Below are 25,804 nucleotides of genomic sequence, written 5' to 3' on the forward strand. Positions count from 1 at the left end.
CAATTCTTCAGGCCGAGGCATAGGGTAAGTGTCGATAAGGCATTGAGCATTTACAGTGGCTTTGAAATCGCCACAGAGATGAATATCACCATTTGTCTTAGCAACGACAACGACAGGAGAGGATCACTCACTGGAAGTGACAGGAAGCAAGACCCCTGAAGCGGTAAGACAATCCCGCTCCTGTTTGACCTGATCACGAAGGGCCACAGGAATGGGCCGAGCTCGAAAAAACTTAGGCCAAGCAGTGGGTTTGAGCGTGATACGAGCTTCAAAGTCGTTTGCATGGCCTAACCCAGGAGAAAAAAGGGACGAAAATGTCGTTGACAAGGAATCCAATTGAGCATAAGGAATGGCATCAGAGACGATATTGACAGAGTCATCTATGGAGAACCCAAAAGGCACCGAAACCAAAAAGATTCTCCGCGTTACTATGGTCGACCACAAATATGGGAACAGTGTGAATGACAGATTTGTAAGATACCTCAGCATCAAATTGTCCCAAGAGAGAAATCTTCTGCTTATTGTAAGTCCGTAATTGCCCAGTGACAGGTGACAGGATTGGAGAACCCAACTGCAGATACATCCGAGAATTGATGATAGTGGCAGCAGAACCAGTATCCACCTGCATGCGAACATCTTGACCAAGTATTTGGACAGTGAGGAATAACTTCCCTGAAAGGGAAGAAGTACAATTGACAGACAACACACAATCAGAATCAGTGTCATGTCCATGAACATCATGTATGCAGTCGGATTTGCAAACGGATGACACATGACCCATTTTTTGCATTTGTGACACACGGCCCAACGTTGCAAACAATCTTCTCGTGAATGTTTCGTAAAACACCGTGGACATGAAGGAAGTTGCCATGGGTTTTGCTGCAGTTTCTTAGGTTGGTTTACAGTTAGGCCGAGGCTGCGCTTGGGAGCGTACTGCGGCCACATTGGCTACCGGGGACACGCCACACGCTTCGTCAACATTACACAGAGGTTGTATTTCCCTGACGTCGCCCCATGCCTCTATTTGCGCTCCAGCGGCACGAGAAACTTCAAAAGACTGAGCGAATGGATAGGACTTCATCAAGAGTCGGATTTGCCAACTGAAGGGCACATTGCCTAACTTCTTTGTCGGGCGCCGAACGGATAACAGCATCCCGTACCATGGAATCGGCGTAGGATTCTTTATGAACTTCAGTAACAAACTGACACTTTCTACTGAGGCTGTGAAGTTCAGCAGCCCAAGTGTGATAGGATTGATTCGGTTGTTTTTGACAATGATACATGCCATAAGTAGAATTACTGTCCTTGGCAGATTTCTATAATGAAAGAAATCTGCCAAGGACAGTACTTCTACTTATGGCATGTATCGGTTGGAAAAATGCACCGATGATGACTGATATCAGTCAAAATCGATTTGCAACACGATAAATAAATTATGTTTCTGCAACTGGTTGCTACATTCTTTATAATTTTATATTCCATGGTTGCTGCACAGAAAGGGAACCTTACGAAGCCCAACATTCACATATACAACAGCAAAATGGTTATTTTGCCTCATATGCAATGGTTAATTAAATGGATTCACATTCTGGAGGAACAGGGTTCAAGTCCCATCTAATGATCCAGACTTATGTTTCTTGTGGTTTCCCTAAATTGTTTAAGACAAATGTCAGTAATGTTCCTTAGAAAATGGTATGGCCAATTTCCCTCCCAATCCCAGTAATACCCCTCCCAATCCTAATAACATCGAAGCTAGAGCTCAGCTTTAAATGCAATGTGACTTTTTAAACTTTCCTAACCACCACATTCACTATCAGTCTTAATGTAAGTTTATCAGCTGATGCTCCACTTCAGTCACATTTAATGTTCTTGGCAACTTAGCAGTATGGAGTAGAGTTATTCAGGTCAACTTTTCATCTTCTCAAATCTCAATTCTGTACACATATGAACACAAAATAAGAACTCTGTAAATTTTGCTGCATACTACAGTGACCTTGCTGATATACATCTTAATTGGTTCTTGTACTGGAAGGAGCATATAGTTGAGACATTGAACAGTTGACAAGCACATGCACAAGACTGAAAATGTTGCTAAACTTTTGGACAATGTCCTTCTCAAAGTTAACTAAAGAAATGACACACACACACACACACACACACACACACACACACACACACACACACACAAATGAAGAAAAACTACATCATCCCATCACGCCAGTCTGAAACAGGGGACGGATTGTGTTGAATGGAGTGAGTGAGAGGAGCAAGGAGGTGGGGAGGAGAAGGGATGGTTGGTGGTTAGTGTTTAACGTCCCGTCGACAACGAGGTCATTAGAGACGGAGCGCAAGCTCGGGTTAGGGAAGGATTGGGAAGGAAATCGGCCGTGCCCTTTCAAAGGAACCATCCTGGCATTTGCCTGAAACGATTTAGGGAAATCACGGAAAACCTAAATCAGAATGGCCAGAGATGGGATTGAACCGTCGTCCTCCCGAATGCGAGTCCAGTGTGCTAACCACTGCGCCACCTCGCTCGGTGAGGAGAAGGGATGACTGGAGGGAAGGGTGGCTAATGGCTTAGAGGGTGAGGTGGCAAGGGAACTGCATAGGAATGTGGAATCAATAAATTCCCTCTAGCGCAGACTGGGGAAGGTGTCTGTGGGACACAATGAAGAGCACTGTGTTAAATGTCGACTCGGGTATCCTTTTGCAAGGAACCATCGCAGCATTTATCCTAATCAACTTCAGGAAACAGAAAACCTACATCTTGAAGACCAAGCAGGAACTTGAATAGCTGTTCTCCTGAATGCAAGTCCATTGTGCTGAGTGCTGCAACACTTCAATCACCCCTGGCACAAATCTTCATGTGTCATTCAATTTTGTGGTTGCTATGCTTTGTCAAGCTCTATGTTTGTCAGTGAAAGATCATGTCTTGGGTAAAACCAATACACCAAGTTTTTGTGCAGTTTCTTTTCGTGTCAGTTTATTTTACACAACTCTTTTTGTACGAGTTACAATAATGAGCTAACTCCAAGCCCCTCCACACCGCACCCAAATGGCACCACTGGGCAGGAGGTGTCAAGTCAGCTGCTCATCTTTGCGAGTTCCGCTTGGCCGGATCAGAGAGCTTGTTTTTCATGTAGAATCCACAGCACAGTCAGCATCAGCGATTATATATACTTTGAAGCATTTTCTTCATGCTTCATGCTCACCTTCCGAGGCGTACAGCATTGTTGAATTCTGTAGCTCGTTTCTTAATTTTTTCTTTACTAACAGTCATCAACCAAAGTTATAAAAACAAAACTATTCCACAGATAAAGCCAACACCTAACTTACGTTATTGGACTGCATATGCCAACAATACAAGAACAAAATTTCTCTGTGCCAAGCTGATAACTTCTTGCCTCAACCATGTAAAAGCAGTTATCCATCCAACTTCCCACTGAAAAATTTATGGAATAGAGGTACAACATCCGCCACTGCCAGATTTATGCAGTTGAAGAACATCATGTCAAAAAAGTATTGCATCAATAATCAATATCTTTGCAAAGGCAGAATTTTTAACTTAAATGCACAGCAGAAAACAAATCTAAATATTGTACTATTTGCATTATTGTGACAAAGTCTTACTTGTAGGTCTTGTAGATTGCCTATAAGCTGCAAAACTGCTTGATTTTCTGGTTACAAGAAAAAAGAAAATACTCTGTAAAAGCTGTAGAACTGTAAGAAAAGGAAATCTTGTTAATTGTTAACCCATAAAGCAAACGAGCAACAAGAATGGTACATTAGCACTTGAAAATATGCAAGATACCAACAACCATTATAGCTTAACACACTGTTACGGAAAAAGTACAATTCTTCCAGAAATGTGCACTTACCTCTTCCTTGTCGGGAGACGTGCCCTCAACTAATTTTCCATCTCCCTTATTCTGCAGTAAACGATGAACAAAATTGTCTCCTACATAATCCCAAACACGATTGTTCCCCAGTTGCATTGCATAGCAGTGCTGAGTTTGCTGATAATGCCTACAAAAGAAGAAAGACATAATGCTAAGCAAAATTATACAAATCAGTCATGCAGAGATGAAGACAATTCAAAGCAGCTTCATATCCAGGCTCTTCTATTAAGAGTAGAATAGTTGTAAGCAAATTAAAATGTCTTTATATTTTCATAAATACAAAAAATTACTGAATAGACTATGCCAACCAGTCCTGTGGTTGAGTTTGTCTATGACAAGGGAGATAGAGACACTACATCTACATCTACATTGATACTCCGCAAGCCACCCAACGGTGTGTGGCGGAGGGCACTTTACGTGCCACTGTCATTACCTCACTTTCCTGTTCCAGTCGCGTATGGTTCGCGGGAAGAACGACTGTCTGAAAGCCTCCGTGCGCGCTCTAATCTCTCTAATTTTACATTCGTGATCTCCTCGGGAAGTATAAGTAGGGGGAAGCAATATATTCGATACCTCATCCAGAAACGCACCCTCTCGAAACCTGGCGAGCAAGCTACACCGCGATGCAGAGCGCCTCTCTTGCAGAGTCTGCCACTTGAGTTTATTAAACATCTCCGTAACGCTATCACGGTTACCAAATAACCCAGTGACGAAACGCGCCGCTCTTCTTTGGATCTTCTCTATCTCCTCCGTCAACCCGACCTGGTACGGATCCCACACTGATGAGCAATACTCAAGTATAGGTCGAACGAGTGTTTTGTAAGCCACCTCCTTTGTTGATGGACTACATTTTCTAAGCACTCTCCCAATGAATCTCAACCTGGTACCTGCCTTACCAACAATTAGTTTTATATGATCATTCCACTTCAAATCGTTCTGTACGCATACTCCCAGATATTTTACAGAAGTAACTGCTACCAGTGTTTGTTCCGCTATCATATAATCATACAATAAAGGATCCTTCTTTCTATGTATTCGCAATACATTACATTTGTCTATGTTAAGGGTCAGTTGCCACTCCCTGCACCAAGTGCCTATCCGCTGCAGATCTTCCTGTATTTCGCTACAATTTTCTAATGCAGCAACTTCTCTGTATACTACAGCATCATCCGCGAAAAGCCGCATGGAACTTCCGACACTATCTACTAAGTCATTTATATATATTGTGAAAAGCAATGGTCCCATAACACTCCCCTGTGGGACGCCAGAGGTTACTTTAACGTCTGTAGACGTCTCTCCATTGATAACAACATGCTGTGTTCTGTTTGCTAAAAACTCTTCAATCCAGCCACATAGCTGGTCTGATATTCCGTAGGCTCTTACTTTGTTTATCAGGCGACAGTGCGGAACTGTATCGAACGCCTTCCGGAAGTCAAGAAAAATAGCATCCACCTGGGAGCCTGTATCTAATATTTTCTGGGTCTCATGAACAAATAAGGCGAGTTGGGTCTCACACGATCGCTGTTTCCGGAATCCATGTTGATTCCTACATAGTAGATTCTGGGTTTCCAGAAATGACATGATACGCGAGCAAAAAACATGTTCTAAAATTCTACAAGAGATCGACGTAAGAGATATAGGTCTATAGTTTTGCGCATCTGCTCGACGACCCTTCTTGAAGACTGGGACTATCTGTGCTCTTTTCCAATCATTTGGAACCCTCCGTTCCTCTAGAGACTTGCGGTACACGGCTGTTAGAAGGGGGCAAGTTCTTTCACGTACTCTGTGTAGAATCGAATTGGTATCCCGTCAGGTCCAGTGGACTTTCCTCTAATGAGTGATTCCAGTTGCTTTTCTATTCCTTGGACACTTATTTCGATGTCAGCCATTTTTTCGTTTGTGCGAGGATTTAGAGAAGGAACTGCAGTGCGGTCTTCCTCTGTGAAACAGCTTTGGAAAAAGGTGTTTAGTATTTCAGCTTTACGCGTGTCATCCTCTGTTTCAATGCCATCGTCATCCCGTAGTGTCTGGATATGCTGTTTCGATCCACTTACTGATTTAACGTAAGACCAGAACTTCCTAGGACTTTCTGTCAAGTCGGTACATAGAATTTTACTTTCGAATTCAATGAACGCTTCACGCATAGCCCTCCTTACGCTAACTTTGACATCGTTTAGCTTCAGTTTGTCTGAGAGGTTTTGGCTGCGTTTAAACTTGGAGTGGAGCTCTCTTTGCTTTCGCAGTAGTTTCCTAACTTTGTTGTTGTACCACGGTGGGTTTTTCCCGTCCCTCACAGTTTTACTCGGCACGTACCTGTCTAAAACGCATTTTACGATTGCCTTGAACTTTTTCCATAAACACTCAACATTGTCAGTGTCGGAACAGAAATTTTCGTTTTGATCTGTTAGGTAGTCTGAAATCTGCCTTCTATTACTCTTGCTAAACAGATAAACCTTCCTCCCTTTTTTTATATTCCTATTAACTTCCATATTCAGGGATGCTGCAACGGCCTTATGATCACTGATTCCCTGTTCTGTACATACAGATTCGAAAAGTTCGGGTCTGTTTGTTATCAGTAGGTCCAAGATGTTATCTCCACGAGTCGGTTCTCTGTTTAATTGCTCGAGGTAATTTTCGGATAGTGCACTCAGTATAATGTCACTCGATGCTCTGTCCCTACCACCCGTCCTAAACATCTGAGTGTCCCAGTCTATATCTGGTAAATTGAAATCTCCACCTAAGACTATAACATGCTGAGAAAATTTATGTGAAATGTATTCCAAATTTTCTCTAATTTTCTCTCAGTTGTTCTGCCACTAATGCTGCTGAGTCGGGAGGTCGGTAAAAGGAGCCAATTATTAACCTAGTTCGGTTGTTTAGTGTAACCTCCACCCATAATAATTCACAGGAACTATCCACTTCTACTTCACTACAGGATAAACTACTACTAACAGCGATGAACACTCCACCACCGGTTGCATGCAATCTATCCTTTCTAAACACCGTGTGTACCTTTGTAAAAATTTCGGCAGAATTTATCTCTGGCTTAAGCCAGCTTTCTGTACCTATAACGATTTCAGCTCCGGTGCTTTCTATCAGCGCTTGAAGTTCCGGTACTTTACCAACGCAGCTTCGACATTTGACAATTACAATACCGATTGCTGCTTGGTCCCCGCATGTCCTGACTTTGCCCCGCACCCGTTGAGGCTGTTGCCCTTTCTGTACTTGCCCAAGGCCATCTAACCTAAAAAACCGCCCAGCCCACGCCACACAACCTATGCTACCCGTGTAGCCGCTTGTTGCGTGTAGTGGACTCCTGACCTATCCAGCGGAACCCGAAACCCCACCACCCTATGGCGCAAGTCAAGGAATCTGCAGCCCACACGGTCGCAGAACCGTCTCAGCCTCTGATTCAGACCCTCCACTCGGCTCTGTACCAAAGGTCCGCAGTCAGTCCTGTCGACGATGCTGCAGATGGTAAGCTCTGCTTTCATCCCGCTAGCGAGACTGGCAGTCTTCACCAAATCAGATAGCCGCCGGAAGCCAGAGAGGATTTCCTCCGATCCATAGCGACACACATCATTGGTGCCGACATGAGCGACCACCTGCAGATGGGTGCACCCTGTACCCTTCATGGCATCCGGAAGGACCCTTTCCACATCTGGAATGACTCCCCCCGGTATGCACACGGAGTGCACATTGGTTTTCTTCCCCTCTCTTGCTGCCATTTCCCTAAGGGGCCCCATTACGCGCCTGACGTTGGAGCTCCCAACTACCAGTAAGCCCACCCTCTGCGACTGCCCGGATCTTGCAGACTGAGGGGCAACCTCTGGAACAGGACAAGCAGCCATGTCAGGCCGAAGATCAGTATCAGCCTGAGACAGAGCCTGAAACCGGTTCGTCAGACAAACTGGAGAGGCTTTCCGTTCAGCCCTCCGGAATGTCTTTCGCCCCCTGCCACACCTTGAAACGACCTCCCACTCTACCACAGGTGAGGGATCAGCCTCAATGCGGGCAGTATCCCGGGCAACCACAGTCGTAGTCCGATCAGGGGATGCGTGGGACGAGCTGGCCGTCCCCGACAAACCCCCATCCCGACCCCCACAGTGATGCCCATTGGCAACAGCCTCAAGCTGTGTGACCGAAGCCAACACTGCCTGAAGCTGGGAGCGAAGGGATGCCAACTCAGCCTGCATCCGAACACAGCAGTTGCAGTCCCTATCCATGCTAAAAACTGTTTTGCTAAGAACGTCTGAACTAATCTACAGAGAGCGCAAACAAATCGACAAAATTTAAACGGTTATTAAAATACAAGATTGCCTAGTAAATGCAGTAATGCTGCTACTTGCGCACTGCTGACACTGCTTGGCGGCGGAAGGAGACTAAGCGAAATTACACTATTCAGGTACTAAAACACGATGCTACACTCTCAAATACTATAATACGCCCGAAATTTATGAATTAAACAATGCAAGGACCAAAAACACGCAAAGAAATTAAGAGTTAAACTATGTAACAAATGAGTGAGCTAGGAGTATACGACTTGCTGCTCAGCTGCTTATCCAACGGCGGCAGGGAGCACACTGACTGCGACCAACCGACACTGGCCGTTCAAAACAAAACAGTAGACAAACGACTACGCGAATTTACACTATTCAGGTACTAAAACGCGATGCTACAACTCTCAAATACTATAATACGCTCGAAATTTATGAATTAAACAATGCAAGTACCAAAAACACGCAAAGAAATTAAGAATTAAACTATGTAACAAATGAGTGAGCTAGGAGTATACGACTTGCTGCTGCAGCTGCTTATCCAACGGCGGCAGGGAGCACACTAACTGCGACCAACCGACAATGGCCGTTCAAAACAAAACAGTAGACAAACGACTACGCGAATTTACACTATTCAGGTACTAAAACGCGATGCTACAACTCTCAAATACTATAATACGCCCGAAATTTATGAATTACACAATGCAAGTACCAAAAACACGCAAAGAAATTAAGAATTAAACTATGTAACAAATGAGTGAGCTAGGAGTATACGACTTGCTGCTGCAGCTGCTAATCCAATGGCGGCAGGGAGCAATAGGGGGAAGGCTGTCCTAATGAGTGACAGTACACAAACTATTGCATAAACAGTGACACTGTGAATCATGTGGTGAAGGTGAGCTACAGCACCAAAACAATATGCAATTAAAACTATCCAGCACTGGCCAGCAGTACTGAATTATTGTGGAAATTAAAATAATGAAGGAACATTTTAATATACATCTGCATTTGCGCTGCACAGCAGTGCTTCTCATCAACATAAATGCGGCTGTGAAGACAATCACGGCAATGTATTTTCCAGAGAACAGCTACGACTAGTCACCGCAATATATAACAAAAAACAGGACATGTTTTGCCACCACAGCACGAGAAAAAAAGCTGCTACGACACGGCAGATGTGAAACCAACATGCTGAAGTTCGGATTTATAAAATAATATGTGAAGTGCAGAAGCAGCATCACTGAAGGGAATAACAGGAGACAGCATATCATCGCGCAGAATAATGTGGTGAACTGTTACGAGCGCAGGGATGATGACAAAGAAACAGACAATATATGAAAGAGGATGACAGTCTCACAGTCTTGGAAGATTTAAATGGGACAATACTACAGAGTAATAAAGTTAGAATTATAGGAGAAAGTGGGTACAATGAAATAAAAATGAGAAGTATTGCACCACCAATCTGAACCTGCATGCATCTAAATTGCTAGCTAGAATAATACATGGTAGAACAAATATTTTAGAAGTAGAGCACAATGATTTGTTACAATTTGGAAAAGGTGAAGAGATCAGATAAGTAATTATGTTCTTCTACACTACATCATTAAGATGCTCCCATTTATAGCCCTTTTGCAGGTAAAATGTTCCTCCACTTCAGACCCACAAAAACTGCAGGATAAGTAAAGAATTTCCTTTCAAATGTATTCCTCTCCTGAATCAGATGAGCTGCCAACTGGCAGCACACAACAAGCTCCAGGGTGCTCACATAACACGTGACTCAGCAGTATCACAAGGGAAAGTGTTAGAGGGGACAATGTTTTCATTTATGCTAAGTAGAGTGTTTAGGGATTTCCAAAGTGGATGCACAAAAGCAAAAGAAACCATTTTCAGATGCTGAGGAATTGCGAAGCAGAGGATATCCTGAGGCAGCACTTGAGTGCAAAAAAGTGAAATCTGGAAGATGAGCTGGGTTGTAAGAAGTCTTAATACCGCTACGGCTGCTCCCGTTACTCGAAGTGTATTGAAGTGGGAGGAAAGGCTTCCAAAATTGTGAACAATGTCACAGCACAAAATTATACTATGCCTCCAGGATGTCTCCCAGTGTTTAAGGCACATGCTGGAATCATTTGTCAAAAAGTCAGCGATGGGGCTGAAATGGTGAACACGGGTAACATTAGACTTGGAGAAATTGTGTCCTAGCAGGGCTGACAGCATGATATAAAACTGTGACACACTGAATGCAGGTGAAGTTATACTATTTTTCAAACACATGCCTGACAAGTCTTGGGAAGTCGGGCAAATTGGGAATGGAGACACTGAAATTGCTCATCATTAGTTAAAGCGGCTATCTCTCATTTCAAACCTGTGCATAAACAGCTGTGCAAATACATTAAACAGAAATGATTCCAGCTAAAAAGTGTATAATTTCTGTAGACATGACTGACAGATTTTGCTCACAAAATAGTCTAAGAGAACTGCACGATTGGGCTGTTTATCCAATACTGCTGATCAGCTGAACAACATTTCACTGTAAAACACACAACTTGATTCTTCCTCTCAATATGATCAGCAAACTACATCTTACTGGTCAAACAATTACAAACTTTCTGCAACTATGGATGCTGTTAAACCTCACATCACTGAAAGCTATTTTCATAAGGTCAGAGTTTCTGGAGGTGAATGTCCAAGAAATTTATTTTAGTGTACAAGGCTGACTGGAAATATTTTTCTGTCATAGACTTCTGGAGGAGTAAAAGTCATTGCCAATGATCATGAGAAAAAAGACTAGTTGGGAGTACAGGAAACACTCTCCAATATCATCTTTCAAGTTTTTGTTTTGTTGATGATGTAACAAAATCCTCGCTGCTGGACAAAAATGGAATAGTAGGTGATGAAACAGTAGATAGCAGCAATTAGTATCAGGAGAAACAGAAGGTGGAAGAGGTAAATGATGAGAAGAATTTAAACTTAAGCTTTCATTTCCTTCTTAAAAAAGTGTGAGAAGTGAAGAATAGGAGAAAAGAAACATAGCAACAAAAAGAAGGTATAAAGGTCTAGAAGAGGGGCCAATGAACATTTACTAATTATTCAAGAATAATAACGCATTTAAAATTCAAATTTTTACACTTATATAAGCATGACAGAATCTCGCAGTTTTTTGACACGCCTACTTTGTTAGCTTTATATTTAAAATGTGAATGTCTCTATGCTACTTATAACACTACATAAAATTACTTACTCAAATGCGTGACCCTGAACGTATCTTCCACACCCCACATGCCCACATATAAGGCATATCCACAATGAATCTGCTGACCGGCACTCGAGGCAACGGTTGTCAGCCACTAATTCTGGTGTCTGCACATACCGACACACGGGGCAACTGAAACCATAAGACGTAAATAATGTAATGATAATCAAAATACTTTTGAATGAGTGGAAATATATACATACCCTCTTTACCAGACACTAAGATGACTCTGAATATAATGTGACCGCTTTTTTATGAGGTTCCTTCAGAAATTGTTACTAACATATTATACAAATTTATAAATTATGGAGTGCAGCAATCAGTCATCCTTTTTTAGATTTTATTACGCAAATCCAGATTTCGGCTAGTGGCTAATCATTCTCAATGCACTATTTTGTATTCTCGATGCGTGTAAGTCCTTGTTGTCCGGGCGTCAGTCATATTTCTTTGAATATCGTAAACAGTTGTGGCATTTTCTTAGATAGATTATATGAGTATTCAAAGAAATGTGCTGATGCCCAAACAAACGGGGACTTACATGCATTGAGAATAGAAAATAGTGCACTGAGCATGGCTAGCCACTAGCCAAAATCTGGATTTGCGTAATAAAATCTAAAAAAAGGATGACTGATTGCTGCAATCTGTAATTTATAAGCCACATAACAGTCACTGAGTGCACCCACTTTCCGAATGGAAAGTAACCTGATATTATACAAATGGTTATATTGTTATAAAGTATCTAAAGATCTGCCTGAAAAAGTTAACACTATCTATCGTAAACAGTTGTGGCGTTTTCTCAGATAGATTATATGATGCTCATAGGGAAGTAGGTTTTCATCAAAAGCCACGGGAAATTGCTGAACTAGTGTTGTTCTGTGTTGTTACACAAGCTCCACCCCTAATCATCATCGCCCATCAGCTTTTCTTTGAATTCTGCAACACATGCACTTGGAAAATTCCACTTTATCTCCTGTGTCTTAACTTAGATAATTTACTGAGTAATACAAAGCTTTAATTGCACTTCTCAGACACGTACTGAACAATCTTTTGCTCCAATTCATGAAACCTCCCCTATTTATTTATTTATTCTAGTAGGAAAAATACAATACCTGGTAATTACCGTCACAAACAATTATCAAGCTACAGTGCTCTTGATAAGAATCTTGCAACAACTGCACCCGATGTTGCAAGCAGAAGACAGGGCATTGTTGACTGCCCAATAGGTGCTCCAAGGTTTGTGGTTCCCACAATCATAGTTGGCGGTATCCATAGGGAAATGCCTTTTCCAGTGGTTACTCATGGGTCTTCTAACTTCAGAACGATGATGGCTGAGTGACCTCCACACAATCTAATTCATGGCCAGGTGGGAGGGTTTCCACAGAGAGGGGCCACGCAGAGATATTCTGAAGTTGATTGAACCACAATTGTTTCTGTGCTGTAGCTGCTGTTGTTTCCAAGACTGAAGTTGTCTTGAGGGAACTACTTCTGGGTCTCAACCTTGGGGCTGCTGGAAAGTGTACATGTAGTGGATGGTTTCTTCACAATGAAAATCTGGTGGCACTGTGCCGGCAAGCTGGTGGGGTTTTAAAAGTGGCATGGGCTTCAGACGACCTGTAATAAGACTACATATTTCATTTAGCACCTTGTCAACTAAGTTTGTACCAGACTGGACAGATTTACTTTGCAGCACTGTAACATGTTGCTAGTGCTGTCATTCTTGGAGTTTGTGGTTGAAAACCACACCTGCTGCTAGTGATCTTGTGAAGGATATTATTTCTGGCTTCCATCTTCATTCTCACATTCCCAGAATAATGCTTGTAGGCCAGAATATGAAGGCCAGAGTATGATCTAGATTGACTCCCAGATGTTTTGGATGATTCATATTTACTAACTGTATCCCCTGCCATGTGAAGCCAAGTTTGCGACATGCCTGATTGTGATTCAGATGAAATACACATGGTTGTGTTTTAATGGGATGTGACCAAAGTTGTTTATTACAGTAATAGGTACTCTGCTCCCTGAATGCACATGTCAGGGAGACTTCAACATCTTCAAAAGATTTTCCTCGACAACTGATGCCGGACCATAAGCGTAAAGGAAACTCCTAGTGTTCACCAGAAGTGGTTTGTGTAAATGATAAAGATCCCTGGTGAAAGAACACTTCCTTGTGGTAGGCCATTTTGTTGACATCTCCATTGACTATGCTGACTCTGGAAGTCCACATAAAATATTCTCTTTTAGAGTAAACTTTGAATAAGTTTTGTGAAACCATAGCATTTCGTTATCCCATAGATCTTCTGCGACAATGTATGAAGGTTGGCAATGTCATAAGCATATGTCAGGTGGATAAAAGCTACTTCTGTAATTTTTCCAGGTTTCAATACCATCATCAATAAACTGTGTGAGACTGAGTACCTGAGATGTACAGCTTTTTCCTCAGCTGGAACCTCCTCGTTCTTTTATTAGAGCTGGCTCGACAACATAATCAAATAATTCAGCAACATTTACTCGAAGATTCTGTGTAGATGGCATAAAGATACTGACCTGAAGTCTCCAGGCTCAGCTGCCGATTTTCCACGTTTTTAAGACCAGCATGATTTCCTCCAGTTTTTGGAGAAATTACAGGAATTTGTACAGTTGCTTAAAAGTGATAAAATTCACTCTCTCACATGATCACCAAAGTGTTTGCTTTGTCGAATTCTGATGTCATCTACCCATACTGCTTTGTCGACCTTACAACTATTTATGGCTGCATTCAGTTCTTACATATGAAAAGGCTGTAAGCTATGTTTGACACTGTATGACCAAAAGATCATAAACTTCTGTTAATATGTTACAAAATCTGATAATGTCAAAACTGGCAATCAATAAAAAGATCAACAATCTTGGCATACCTGATACTTCAGAATAACACAAAGGCAGTAAAATTTCTCTAGTCTACGATTCCTCTGTTCACACAATTTTGTAACCTGACTTGCGCATAGGATAGTCTGGTTTTCCATTATTTGCAAGATGACGAGCAATCTAGTTAGCTGTCACACTGGCATGACCCTTTCTAGTTGTTGGATCACAACTAAGAAGCTTAAGAGGTTTTGTGGCTACTCTTGCTTATATTTATCTCCTCCATCAATTTACACCGAGCATCTTTCTTGCTCTTGGGTACTGGTATTGACAGAGTGTCCTCTGGCCTGTGAGGTTTCTTCACTAAAATGATCATTATCGAACAGATGAAGACAGTTTCCCAAAAACTGCTGAAGTCAGATCCTTAATGTGTAGCGATATGTAATCTTGTGGGATTGAGATATGGGAACAGTGCTTTATGACATTTTCAAAGTCATCATATGATTCTGGAACTGAATCAATACTAAGGATGCTCTCATCCAGCACAAAGGTGAATTTTTCCCAGTTGTCTTTCTTAAAATTATACCTTCTTCAAAAAAGAACTGTCTCTGGTTAGATTACAAAGTATATTTGGCATATAACAGAATGGTGTTGGGTGCAAGGGATTGCCAGTGCCACTGATTTCACTGATAACTAAGATATTTGTTAACTTACAGAGACAAGATCTGGATTAGAACCACGTCTCCATGCTGCACTGTTGCAGAGTGCTGGAAGTTTTTATCATGTAGTACACTGAGGTCACAAGAATCTGCTCATTCTGCCACAGCTTTTCCACTTTTGTCGATATTTGGGTAACACCATAAAATATTACGGATATTGAAGTTACCACGACAAACTTTATATGTTGACTCTGGAAGTTAATTAGGTTCCACGAATCTAAATTCTATGCCCAGTGGCTTATAAACAGATGTTACACAACAATTACTCAGCTCAACTGTGAGAATTTCTGTATCATATTCCACTGATATTCCCATGGTGAGGACTAGAACATGATGTTTGACGAAGATGGTACTGTTAGTGAGGATGTTCAGTCACTAGACTCATTCCTTTGATTTTGGCCCAATGACGGTTCCAAGTCTCTGTGAGTTTTCTGAATGCATATTTAATCACAGTTCTGGTCATGACACATATGACTTAGTAATTCTTTCTTGTTATGTGTAAGACCTTCAGTATCGATTGAAATGATGGTCAGTTTCAACTCTGAAATGGGCCATTTTTTACTCGCCATGATGATCACTGAACTGCTGATTTGGTCCCCTGAAAGTTTATCACGTATAACTGGCAACCTACAAATATAATTTATTCTATATCTGACATGACCCACCAACATTCACTTCTGTGACATCAAATTTTCTTCCTGCTGCGCAGTTGTTTGTGGCCTCTGAATCGTGAATAGCAATTAACTCAACATTATTTTTGTAATGTTTGCATGAACCAATTGTGAACAGCACACTCGTAGATCTAAGTTTCTCAACAGAGTAACGGCTGTGATTTCCATCATTATAAATAGCTAAAATTTACTGTTCTCACACCATTAAGCAAACTAAATGAAAATAATATGTTATCCTCTTGACTCCTTACTGCTGAATTGGCACAAACTGGACCACATCAGGCTAACAATGCACCACATTACTTGTTGCCACCCTAAAAAATCAACAGTGCTGTCGAGGGGTAGCTGCTTTGGCGCCATTGCTGTTTCATGTTTCATGTACACTGAGGAGAGAAAAGTCATGGGATACCTCCTAATATCATGTTGGACCTCCTTTTGCCCAGCGTAGTGTAGCTACTCAATGTGGCAACGTCTCAACAAGTAGTTGGAAGCCCCTGCAGAAATACTGAGACATGCTGCCTCTACCGCCATCCACAATCGCAAAAGTGTTGCCGGTGCAGGATTTTGTACACAAACTAATCTCTCTATTAGGCTCCATAAATGTTCGATGAGATTCATGTTAGGTGACCTGGAAGGCCAAATAATTCATTCACACTGTCCAGAATGTTCTTCAAATAACCGGAAACAATTGTGGCCCAGTGACATGGCGCATTGCCATCCATAAAAGCTCCATCATTGTTTGGGAAAATGAAGTCCATGAATGGTTGCAAATGGTCAATGATCATTTCAGTTGGACCAGAGGACCTGCTCCATTCCATGTAAACATAGCCCACACCATTATGAAGTCGCCATCAGCTTGCACAGTTTCTTGTTGACAACTTGGGTCGATGGCTTTGTGGGATTTGCGCCACACTTGAACAATATCATCAGTTCTTACCAACTGAAATTGGGACTTATCTCACCAGGCCATGGTTTTCCAGTCATCTAAGATTCAACTGATATGGTCACAAGCGCAGGAGAGGCGTTGCATGCAATGTTGTACTATTAGTGAAGGCACGCGTGTCAGTCGTCTGCTGCCATGGCCCATTAATACCAAATTTTGTAGTATTGCCCTAATGAATACATTCGTCAAATGTCCCACAATGATTTCTGCAGTTATTTCATACAGTGTTGCTATTCTTTTAGCACCGACAATTCTGCACAAAAGCCGGTGCTCTGAGTGAAGGCTGTCAGTCACTCCATTGTTCGTGTTGCGAGATATTGCCTGAAATTCGGCATCCTCAGCAAACTCTTGACACTGTGGATCCTGGAATATTAAATTCTCTAATGATTCCTTAAAACTACCACTCTGCTTTTAAAGTCTGTTAATTCCTGTTTTGTCAAGCTGTAATCACATCAGAAATCTTTCCACATGAGTACAAATGGCAGCTCTGACAATGCACTATCCTTTTACACCTTGTGTATACGATAATACCACTGCCTGTATATATACATATTGCTATCCCATGACTCTGTGTATAATGTTGCCAGCACCTTTGCCATTTTGAATACACCAGTTATCACCCTATCACTGAAGTTAAGCAACATTGGGCCCAATTAGTACCTGGATGGGTGACCACCTGAGAACATCAGGTGCTATTGGCTCAGACAGACACCAATTGCTGAAGTGGTGTTCAACTGCACAACTTGCACCATGTCACTGAGCCACACGACATTATTATTATTATTATTATTATTATTATTATTGTTGTTGTTGTTGTTGTTGTTATTTATAGTACCATGTTTTGTGTGTTCGGTATGAACATGTTTATGTCCAAATTAATTTGTCTTCTGTAGAAATTTTGCTGAGTATCTGTTCATTTATAATGTCAGTTCAATTTCGGCTACAATTAGATTCACACCAACTGCAGTTTAAATTTGGTACAGGCTCACAAAAAAGCAAGGTATGCAGGTGCACTCCCATGGTTGGCAGCAGGACAACCTCTATATTAAACTACTACATGATGTAAAAATGCTGACCTCAGCAATCAAAGCTTTATCTGTGACAGCAAGATGACAAATTTGGGAGAAAACCTCATTTTAAAGTCGGATAAGTGTGGTACATGAGGACAGGCCACAGTTATGACCTGCATTGTGCATAACAACATAAAATGACACAGGTGTCCTCTCTAGCTTCTTAACAGTGGTTGTGCATCAGGAGGACAGACTTCTTTTACAAGATCATCCCACTGTATACAGAGAAGTGAGACATGTTCACATTTAATTACTGACTCAGCAGCATCTGGAAGAAAATAAAAATAAAACACCTCAAGATGGAATTATCTTGAGCCCCCCAGCAACAAGTTTTAATGGGTAGATGAGGGTGTCAGCAGTTCACACATGAGTATAAAAATTGATGTATGTGGGTGCAAGTGATTTCAATCAAACTTGGCACACGTTTGACATGATACACAGGAAGGAATACTGAAAGGACGTGACCTGATATACAGGAAGCCATACTGAAAGGGAGACACACACCTAGCAACACTAGTGGTATGCGTGGAAGGCGTGAAATAAGTTCAACCAAATCTGGTAAGTCTGGGAAACAGTACTGTGGGACTGAGAAGCTGCTATCAACCTCTTGGAGTTGTGATAAGGGTTGGAAGGTTGTGACTTGAAAAAATAAGGGTAACTCCAGAACGCCTCTAGCAATTATAATCATACTTGAGAACCATATGAATTACTATGACGCAAAAGAGAAAATAAATATATATATATATATATATATATATATATATATATATATATATATATATATATATATATATATATATATATATATAATGGAAGGAAACATTCCACGTGGGAAAAATTATATATAAAAACAAAGATGAGGTGACTTACCGAACAAAAGCGCTGGCAGGTCGATAGACACACAAACAAACAACAAACATACACACAAAATTCAAGCTTTCGCAACAAACTGTTGCCTCATCAGGAAAGAGGGAAGGAGAGGGGAAGACGAAAGGAAGTGGGTTTTAAGGAGAGGGTAAGGAGTCATTCCAATCCCGGGAGCGGAAAGACTTACCTTAGGGGGAAAAAAGGACAGGTATACACTCGCACACACGCACATATCCATCCACACATACAGACACAAGCAGACATATTTAAAGACAAAGAGTTTGGGCAGAGATGTCAGTCGAGGCAGAAGTGTAGAGGCAAAGAAGTTGTTGAAAGACAGGTGAGGTATGAGTGGCGGCAACTTGAAATTAGCGGAGATTGAGGCCTGGCGGATGACGAGAAGAGAGGATATACTGAAGGGCAAGTTCCCATCTCCGGAGTTCGGATAGGTTGGTGTTGGTGGGAAGTATCCAGATAACCCGGACGGTGTAACACTGTGCCAAGATGTGCTGGCTGTGCACCAAGGCATGTTTAGCCACAGGGTGATCCTCATTACCAACAAACACTGTCTGCCTGTGTCCATTCATGCGAATGGACAGTTTGTTGCTGGTCATTCCCACATAGAATGCATCACAGTGTAGGCAGGTCAGTTGGTAGATCACGTGGGTGCTTTCACACGTGGCTCTGCCTCTGATCGTGTACACCTTCCGGGTTACAGGACTGGAGTAGGTGGTGGTGGGAGGGTGCATGGGACAGGTTTTGCATCGGGGGCGGTTACAAGGATAGGAGCCAGAGGGTAGGGAAGGTGGTTTGGGGATTTCATGGGGATGAACTAACAGGTTACGAAGGTTAGGTGGACGGCCGAAAGACACTCTTGGCGGAGTGGGGAGGATTTCATGAAGGATGGATCTCATTTCAGGGCAGGATTTGAGGAAGTCGTATCCCTGCTGGAGAGCCACATTCAGAGTCTGGTCCAGTCCCGGAAAGTAGCCTGTCACAAGCGGGGCACTTTTGTGGTTCTTCTGTGGGGGATTCTGGGTTTGAGGGGACGAGGAAGTGGCTCTGGTTATTTGCTTCTGTACCAGGTCGGGGGGGTAGTTGCGGGATGCGAAAGCTGTTTTCAGGTTGTTGGTGTACTGATTCAGGGATTCCAGACTGGAGCAGATTCGTTTGCCATGAAGACCTAGGCTGTAGGGAAGGGACCGTTTGATGTGGAATGGGTGGCAGCTGTCATAATGGAGGTACTGTTGCTTGTTGGTGGGTTTGATGTGGACGGATGTGTGAAGTTGGCCATTGGACAGGTGGAGGTCAACGTCAAGGAAAGTGGCATGGGATTTGGAGTAGGACCAGGTGAAACTGATGGAACCAAAGGAGTTGAGGTTGGAGAGGAAATTCTGGAGTTCTTCTTCACTGTGAGTCCAGATCATGAAGATGTCATCAATAAATCTGTACCAAACTTTGGGTTGGCAGACTTGGGTAACCAAGAAGGCTTCCTCTAAGCGACCCATGAAAAGGTTGGCATACGAGGGGGCCATCCTGGTGCCCATGGCTGTTCCCTTTAACTGTTGGTATGTCTGGCCCTCAAAAGTGAAGAAGTTGTGGGTCAGGATGAAGCTGGCTAAGGTGATGAGGAAAGAGGTTTTAGGTAGGGTGGCAGGTGATCGGCGTGAAAGGAAATGCTCCATCGCAGCGAGGCCCTGGACGTGCGGAATATTTGTGTATAAGGACGTGGCATCAATGGTTACAAGGATGGTTTCCGGGGGTAACAGATTGGGTAAGGATTCCAGGCGTTCAAGGAAGTGGTTAGTGTCCTTGATGAAGGATGGGAGACTGCATGTAATGGGTTGAAGGTGTTGATCTACGTAGGCAGAGATACGTTCTGTGGGGGCTTGGTAACCAGCTACAATGGGGCGGCCGGGATGATTGGGTTTGTGGATTTTAGGAAGAAGGTAGAAGGTAGGGGTGCGGGGTGTCGGTGGGGTCAGGAGGTTGATGGAGTCAGGTGAAAGGTTTTGCAGGGGGCCTAAGGTTCTGAGGATTCCTTGAAGCTCAGCCTGGACATCGGGAATGGGGTTACCTTGGCAAACTTTGTATGTGGTGTTGTCTGAAAGCTGACGCAGTCCCTCAGCCACATACTCCCGACGATCAAGTACCACGGTCGTGGAACCCTTGTCCGCCGGAAGAATGACGATGGATCGGTCAGCCTTCAGATCACGGATAGCCTGGGCTTCAGCAGTGGTGATGTTGGGTGTAGGATTAAGATTTTTTAAGAAGGATTGAGATGCAAGGCTGGAAGTCAGAAATTCCTGGAAGGTTTGGAGAGGGTGATTTTGAGGAAGAGGAGGTGGGTCCCGCTGTGACGGAGGACGGAACTGTTCCAGGCAGGGTTCAATTTGGATGGTGTCTTGAGGAGTCGGATCATTAGGAGTAGGATTAGGATTAGGATCATTTTTCTTCGTGGCAAAATTCAAGCTTTCGCAACAAACAGTTGCTTCATCAGGAAAGAGGGAAGGAGAGGGAAAGACGAAAGGATGTGGGTTTTAAGGGAGAGGGTAAGGAGTCATCCCAATCCCGGGAGCGGAAAGACTTACCTTAGGGGGAAAATAAGGACAGGTATACACTCGCACACACACACATATCCATCCGCACATACACAGACACAAGCAGACATTTGTAAAGGCAAAGAGTTTGGGCAGAGATGTCAGTCGAGGCGGAAGTAAAGAGGCAAAGATGTTGTTGAAAGACAGGTGAGGTACGAGTGGCGGCAACTTGAAATTAGCGGAGGTTGAGGCCTGGCGGATAACGAGAAGAGAGGATATACTGAAGGGCAAGTTCCCATCTCCGGAGTACTGACAGGTTGGTGTTAGTGGGAAGTATCCAGATAACCCAGACAGTGTAACACTGTGCCAACATGTGCTGGCCGTGCACCAAGGCATGTTTAGCCACAGGGTGATCATCGTTACCAACAAACACTGTCTGCCTGTGTCCATTCATGCAAATGGACAGTTTGTTGCTGGTCATTCCCACATAGAAAGCTTCACAGTGTAGGCAGGTCAGTTGGTAAGCCACGTGGGTGCTTTCACACGTGGCTCTGCCTTTGATTGTGTACACCTTCCGGGTTACAGGACTGGAGTAGGTGGTAGTGGAAGGGTGCATGGGACAGGTTTTACACTGGGGGCGGTTACAAGGGTAGGAGCCAGAGGGTAGGGAAGGTGGTTTGGGGATTTCATAGGGATGAACTAAAAGGTTACGAAGGTTAGGTGGACGGCGGAAAGACACTCTTGGTGGAGTGGGGAGGATTTCATGAAGGATGGATCTCATTTCAGGGCAGGATTTGAGGAAGTCGTATCCCTGCTGGAGAGCCACATTCAGAGTCTGATCCAGTCCCGGAAAGTATCCTGTCACAAGTGGGGCACTTTTGGGGTTCTTCTGTGGGAGGTTCTGGGTTTGAAGGGATGAGGAAGTGGCTCTGGTTATTTGCTTCTGTACCAGGTCGGGAGGGTAGTTGCGGGATGCGAAAGCTGTTTTCAGGTTGTTGGTGTAATGGTTCAGGGATTCTGGACTGGAGCAGATTCATTTGCCACGAAGACCTAGGCTGTAGGAAAGGGACCGTTTAATGTGGAATGGGTGGCAGCTGTCATAATGGAGGTACTGTTGCTTGTTGGTGGGTTTGATGTGGACGGACGTGTGAAGCTGGCCATTGGACAGATGGAGGTCAACGTCAAGGAAAGTGGCATGGGATTTGGAGTAGGACCAGGTGAATCTGATGGAACCAAAAGAGTTGAGGTTGGAGAGGAAATTCTGGAGTTCTTCTTCACTGTGAGTCCAGATCATGAAGATGTCATCAATAAATCTGTACCAAACTTTGGGTTGGCAGACTTGGGTAACCAAGAAGGGCTTCCTCTAAGCGACCCATGAATAGGTTGGTGTACGGGGGCCATCCTGGTACCCATGGCTGTTCCCTTTAATTGTTGGTATGTCTGGCCTTCAAAAGTGAAGAAGTTGTGGGTCAGGATGAAGCTGGCTAAAGGTAATGAGGAAAGAGGTTTTAGGTAGGGTGGCAGGCGATCGGCGTGAAAGGAAATGCTCCATCGCAGCGAGGCTCTGGACATGCGGAATATTTGTGTATAAGGAAGTGCATCAATGGTTACAAGGATGGTTTCCGGGGGTAACAGACTGGGTAAGGATTCCAGGCATTCGAGAAAGTGGTTGGTGTCTTTGATGGAGGATGGGAGACTGCATGTAATGGTTGAATGTGTTGATCTACGTAGGCAGAGATACGTTCTGTGGGGGCTTGGTAACCAGCTGACAATGGGGCGGCCGGGATGATTGGGTTTGTGAATTTTAGGAAGAAGGTTTTGTTTGGTAAGTCTCATCATCTTTGTTTTATATTACAGGTGTTGAACCTACGGTCTTCTGAGTTACTAGGCCGATCATGTGACTGTTCTGATGATATGGATAAAAATGAAAGTGGGAAGGAGTGAGACGTATAAATAATTAAAAATTACCAGTATCAGTATAAAACCACATTTTTTGCCTCGCTAACATATTAAATGTACTAAATAAAGACACTGGCAAAAGTGAAAGACAAATGTTTAACACACTGACTAGCGTCACTGTTGTAATATTGTATAGACACAATCTCAGCAATAACACCAACCCATTTTTATTCTGCTTTCACATGAAGATATCCACAATATCACTGAATGAAGCACACAACAGTAAAAAGTCTCATAACTATAAAACACATCATAACACAGTCTCATAGGTAAGCATACAATAACCGATTAAATATAAGTGAGGCCATGACGGGCCTGTACTGGGCTGTTGTGCACACAGCACAGCACTTCCTGCTCTGTCTGGCTAGGTTATAAGGCAACCTCTCTACGTCACAGTGCTGTTTGATTATGCACAGTCACACTGTGGATATGTCCATGTCTTCCATCAGTAGGTGACAGGTGTTATGCTGCCACAGGAGAATATGGTATGAAAAGGTACGGGTACAGACAGGTTCCCATCTGAGAGGCTGCAGAAATAAAGAAAGGTGGCCCACTGCAGACCACTCTGCCCGGCAGTGATAGCCCACAGAGTGAAGAATGTTCTGGAACCAAAGGAGGCCAGGAGCAGGCAGCAGCAGCCAGTACAAATCGTGGAAGGGGGGGGGGGGGGGGGTTCGTAGGATTGTGGATGTACGGACACAGGGTTTTTTGGTGCACAGTTTGTGCACGAGAATGGCACCAAGGCCATACTGGGAGGCATCTGTGGTCAAGACAAGATTCTGGCCTGGTTGGAAGGAGACCAAGCAAGGCACCATGCATAATTTTGACCTTAATACGGTAGAAGCATGATCACAGGTGGGTGACCAGTGAAAAGGAACACCTTCACATAAGAAGCATGAAGTAGCTGGGCAAGTGTGGCTGCACCAGGATGAAATTTACGGTAGTATGCGATTTCTCTGAGAAAGTCTTGCAACTCTCTGACAATGGCAGGACGTGGCTAAGCTGTAATGGCATCGACATGCTGGTGTAAAGCTCTTGACACCAGCTTGGAGAGTTTCAAACCAAAATAGATGACAGACAGTTGAAAAAATTGTGATTTGCTGAAGACACATTTCAAACCGGCAGCCTGTAGTTCCGTGAACAAGGCATGAAGGTTCTGCAAACATTTATCTGTTGAGGCCACAACACCATCCAGGTAGTTAGTGAACCCCAGAATGGAGGCTGTGAGTTGCTCCAAAAATCACTGGAAAATGGCAGGGGCACTAGCCATGCCAAATGGCAGGCACTGGTATTGATATACCCCAAAGGGAGTATTCACTACGAGGACATGTTTGGAATAATCATCCACAGGCAGTTGTAAGCAGGCTTCCGACAAGTCCATTTTGGAAAAATATTGGCTCCCGGAAAGCCATGCTAAGTGTTCTTCCGGACAGGGTAAGTGATAGGTATCGATAATAGATTGTGAATTTACAGTCTTTTTAAAATAATCACAAAGCCAAAGGTTGCCATTAGATATTTTGATAATTAATGGAGTAGACCATTTGCTTGATGAGAGAGGCATGATAACACTCAAAGATGTAAGTCAGTTTAGTTCCAATCTGACTTTTCCTGTGCAGCTACTGGGACTCGGTAGGCTTGAAAGAAACGGGCACGCCATTGGTTTCACTGTGATGTGAGCCTTGAAATCAGACCACACTCTAAAACTTCTGAAAACAGTGGGGAATATTCTGAGCAAAGAACATCCAGTTGGTTGTATGGAACTTGATCCAATACAAGAAGCACAGAAATAGAGAACCCAAAAAATTTTGAAGGCGTTAGTTTACAGTGTTGGCATCATCCACTACTAGGAAGATCAAAGGCCAAACTAGTACTTTGTACACTGCAGAAGTAAAAACTGCAACCTAGTATGGGTGTCCATTGTCACTCACCAACTGACATGATACGGGGGACAACGCCAGCGACCCAAGATCTACATAGCTTTGATAATTTAACAATGTTACTGCTGCACCCATGTCACTTGCATTTTTAACATCTTGTCCATCACATATACTTCAATGTAGAGTTTGTCTGGGACTACTATTACTTGGGAAACAAAACACTGTTCAAAAACATTTTCATGTTTGAGAGTTGCACACAGATGCAACAGTCCCCCCCCCCCCCCCTCTCTTGCACATTGGCCATGAACAAAATAGTAAGTCCATGACAGACGAGGAGCACTTGGCCACTGTTGTGACACACCGACTACTGCTACTGTCTAAACCCCCCCCCCAATTTCCTCCTGAAGTAACTGACAGCGGCCGAGGAGGGGAGGAAGCAGTGGTGGCTACTTCACACCACACTTCTATCTGATTTCCTGCTGCCATAGATACTTCAGAAGACTGAGCAATGTTCAGAATATCTATGAGAGAGTTATTTTCATATTGTAAAGCATGCTCACAAACTTCCCCATCAGGTGTATTATAACATCACGAACCATCGAGTCGGCATATGACGTCCAATGGCCCTCAGTAACAAACTGGCAATGGTGCCCAAGGTCTGTACAACTGTTGTGCCCACTTCTGAAAATGGTATAACTCAATGTGAGGAGCAATAAAATTATGATTGCAATGACAATTACAGAGCCAGTAATAAATACATTTCCCCCAAGAGAAACTGGCAGGTTCCTGAAGAGGAGCTAGCTGACACAAGAGGTGATAAACAGAAGTAGAAATCCATGACAAAAACAAAGCCTTACACAAATTGGGTTTGGTGACTCCAAAAGCTTGAAA

The 25,804-nt window shown here is 43.2% G+C and overlaps 1 protein-coding gene and 1 pseudogene across 1 annotated transcript in view; one reads left to right on the plus strand and one right to left on the minus strand.

Moving 5' to 3' along the window:
* Window positions 1–25,804, minus strand: part of LOC124712562 (BRCA1-associated protein) — a 140,415-nt gene that overhangs the window by 39,177 nt on the left and 75,434 nt on the right. Inside the window, 2 exon segments of the mRNA XM_047242876.1 lie at window positions 3,879–4,026; window positions 11,415–11,558. Of these exon segments, the coding sequence (XP_047098832.1) occupies window positions 3,879–4,026; window positions 11,415–11,558 (292 nt within the window).
* On the plus strand, window positions 17,183–17,301 carry LOC124712587 (annotated as a pseudogene).

The sequence above is a fragment of the Schistocerca piceifrons genome, chromosome 8, assembly GCF_021461385.2.
Source record: "Schistocerca piceifrons isolate TAMUIC-IGC-003096 chromosome 8, iqSchPice1.1, whole genome shotgun sequence".
Lineage (NCBI taxonomy): Eukaryota > Metazoa > Arthropoda > Insecta > Orthoptera > Acrididae > Schistocerca > Schistocerca piceifrons.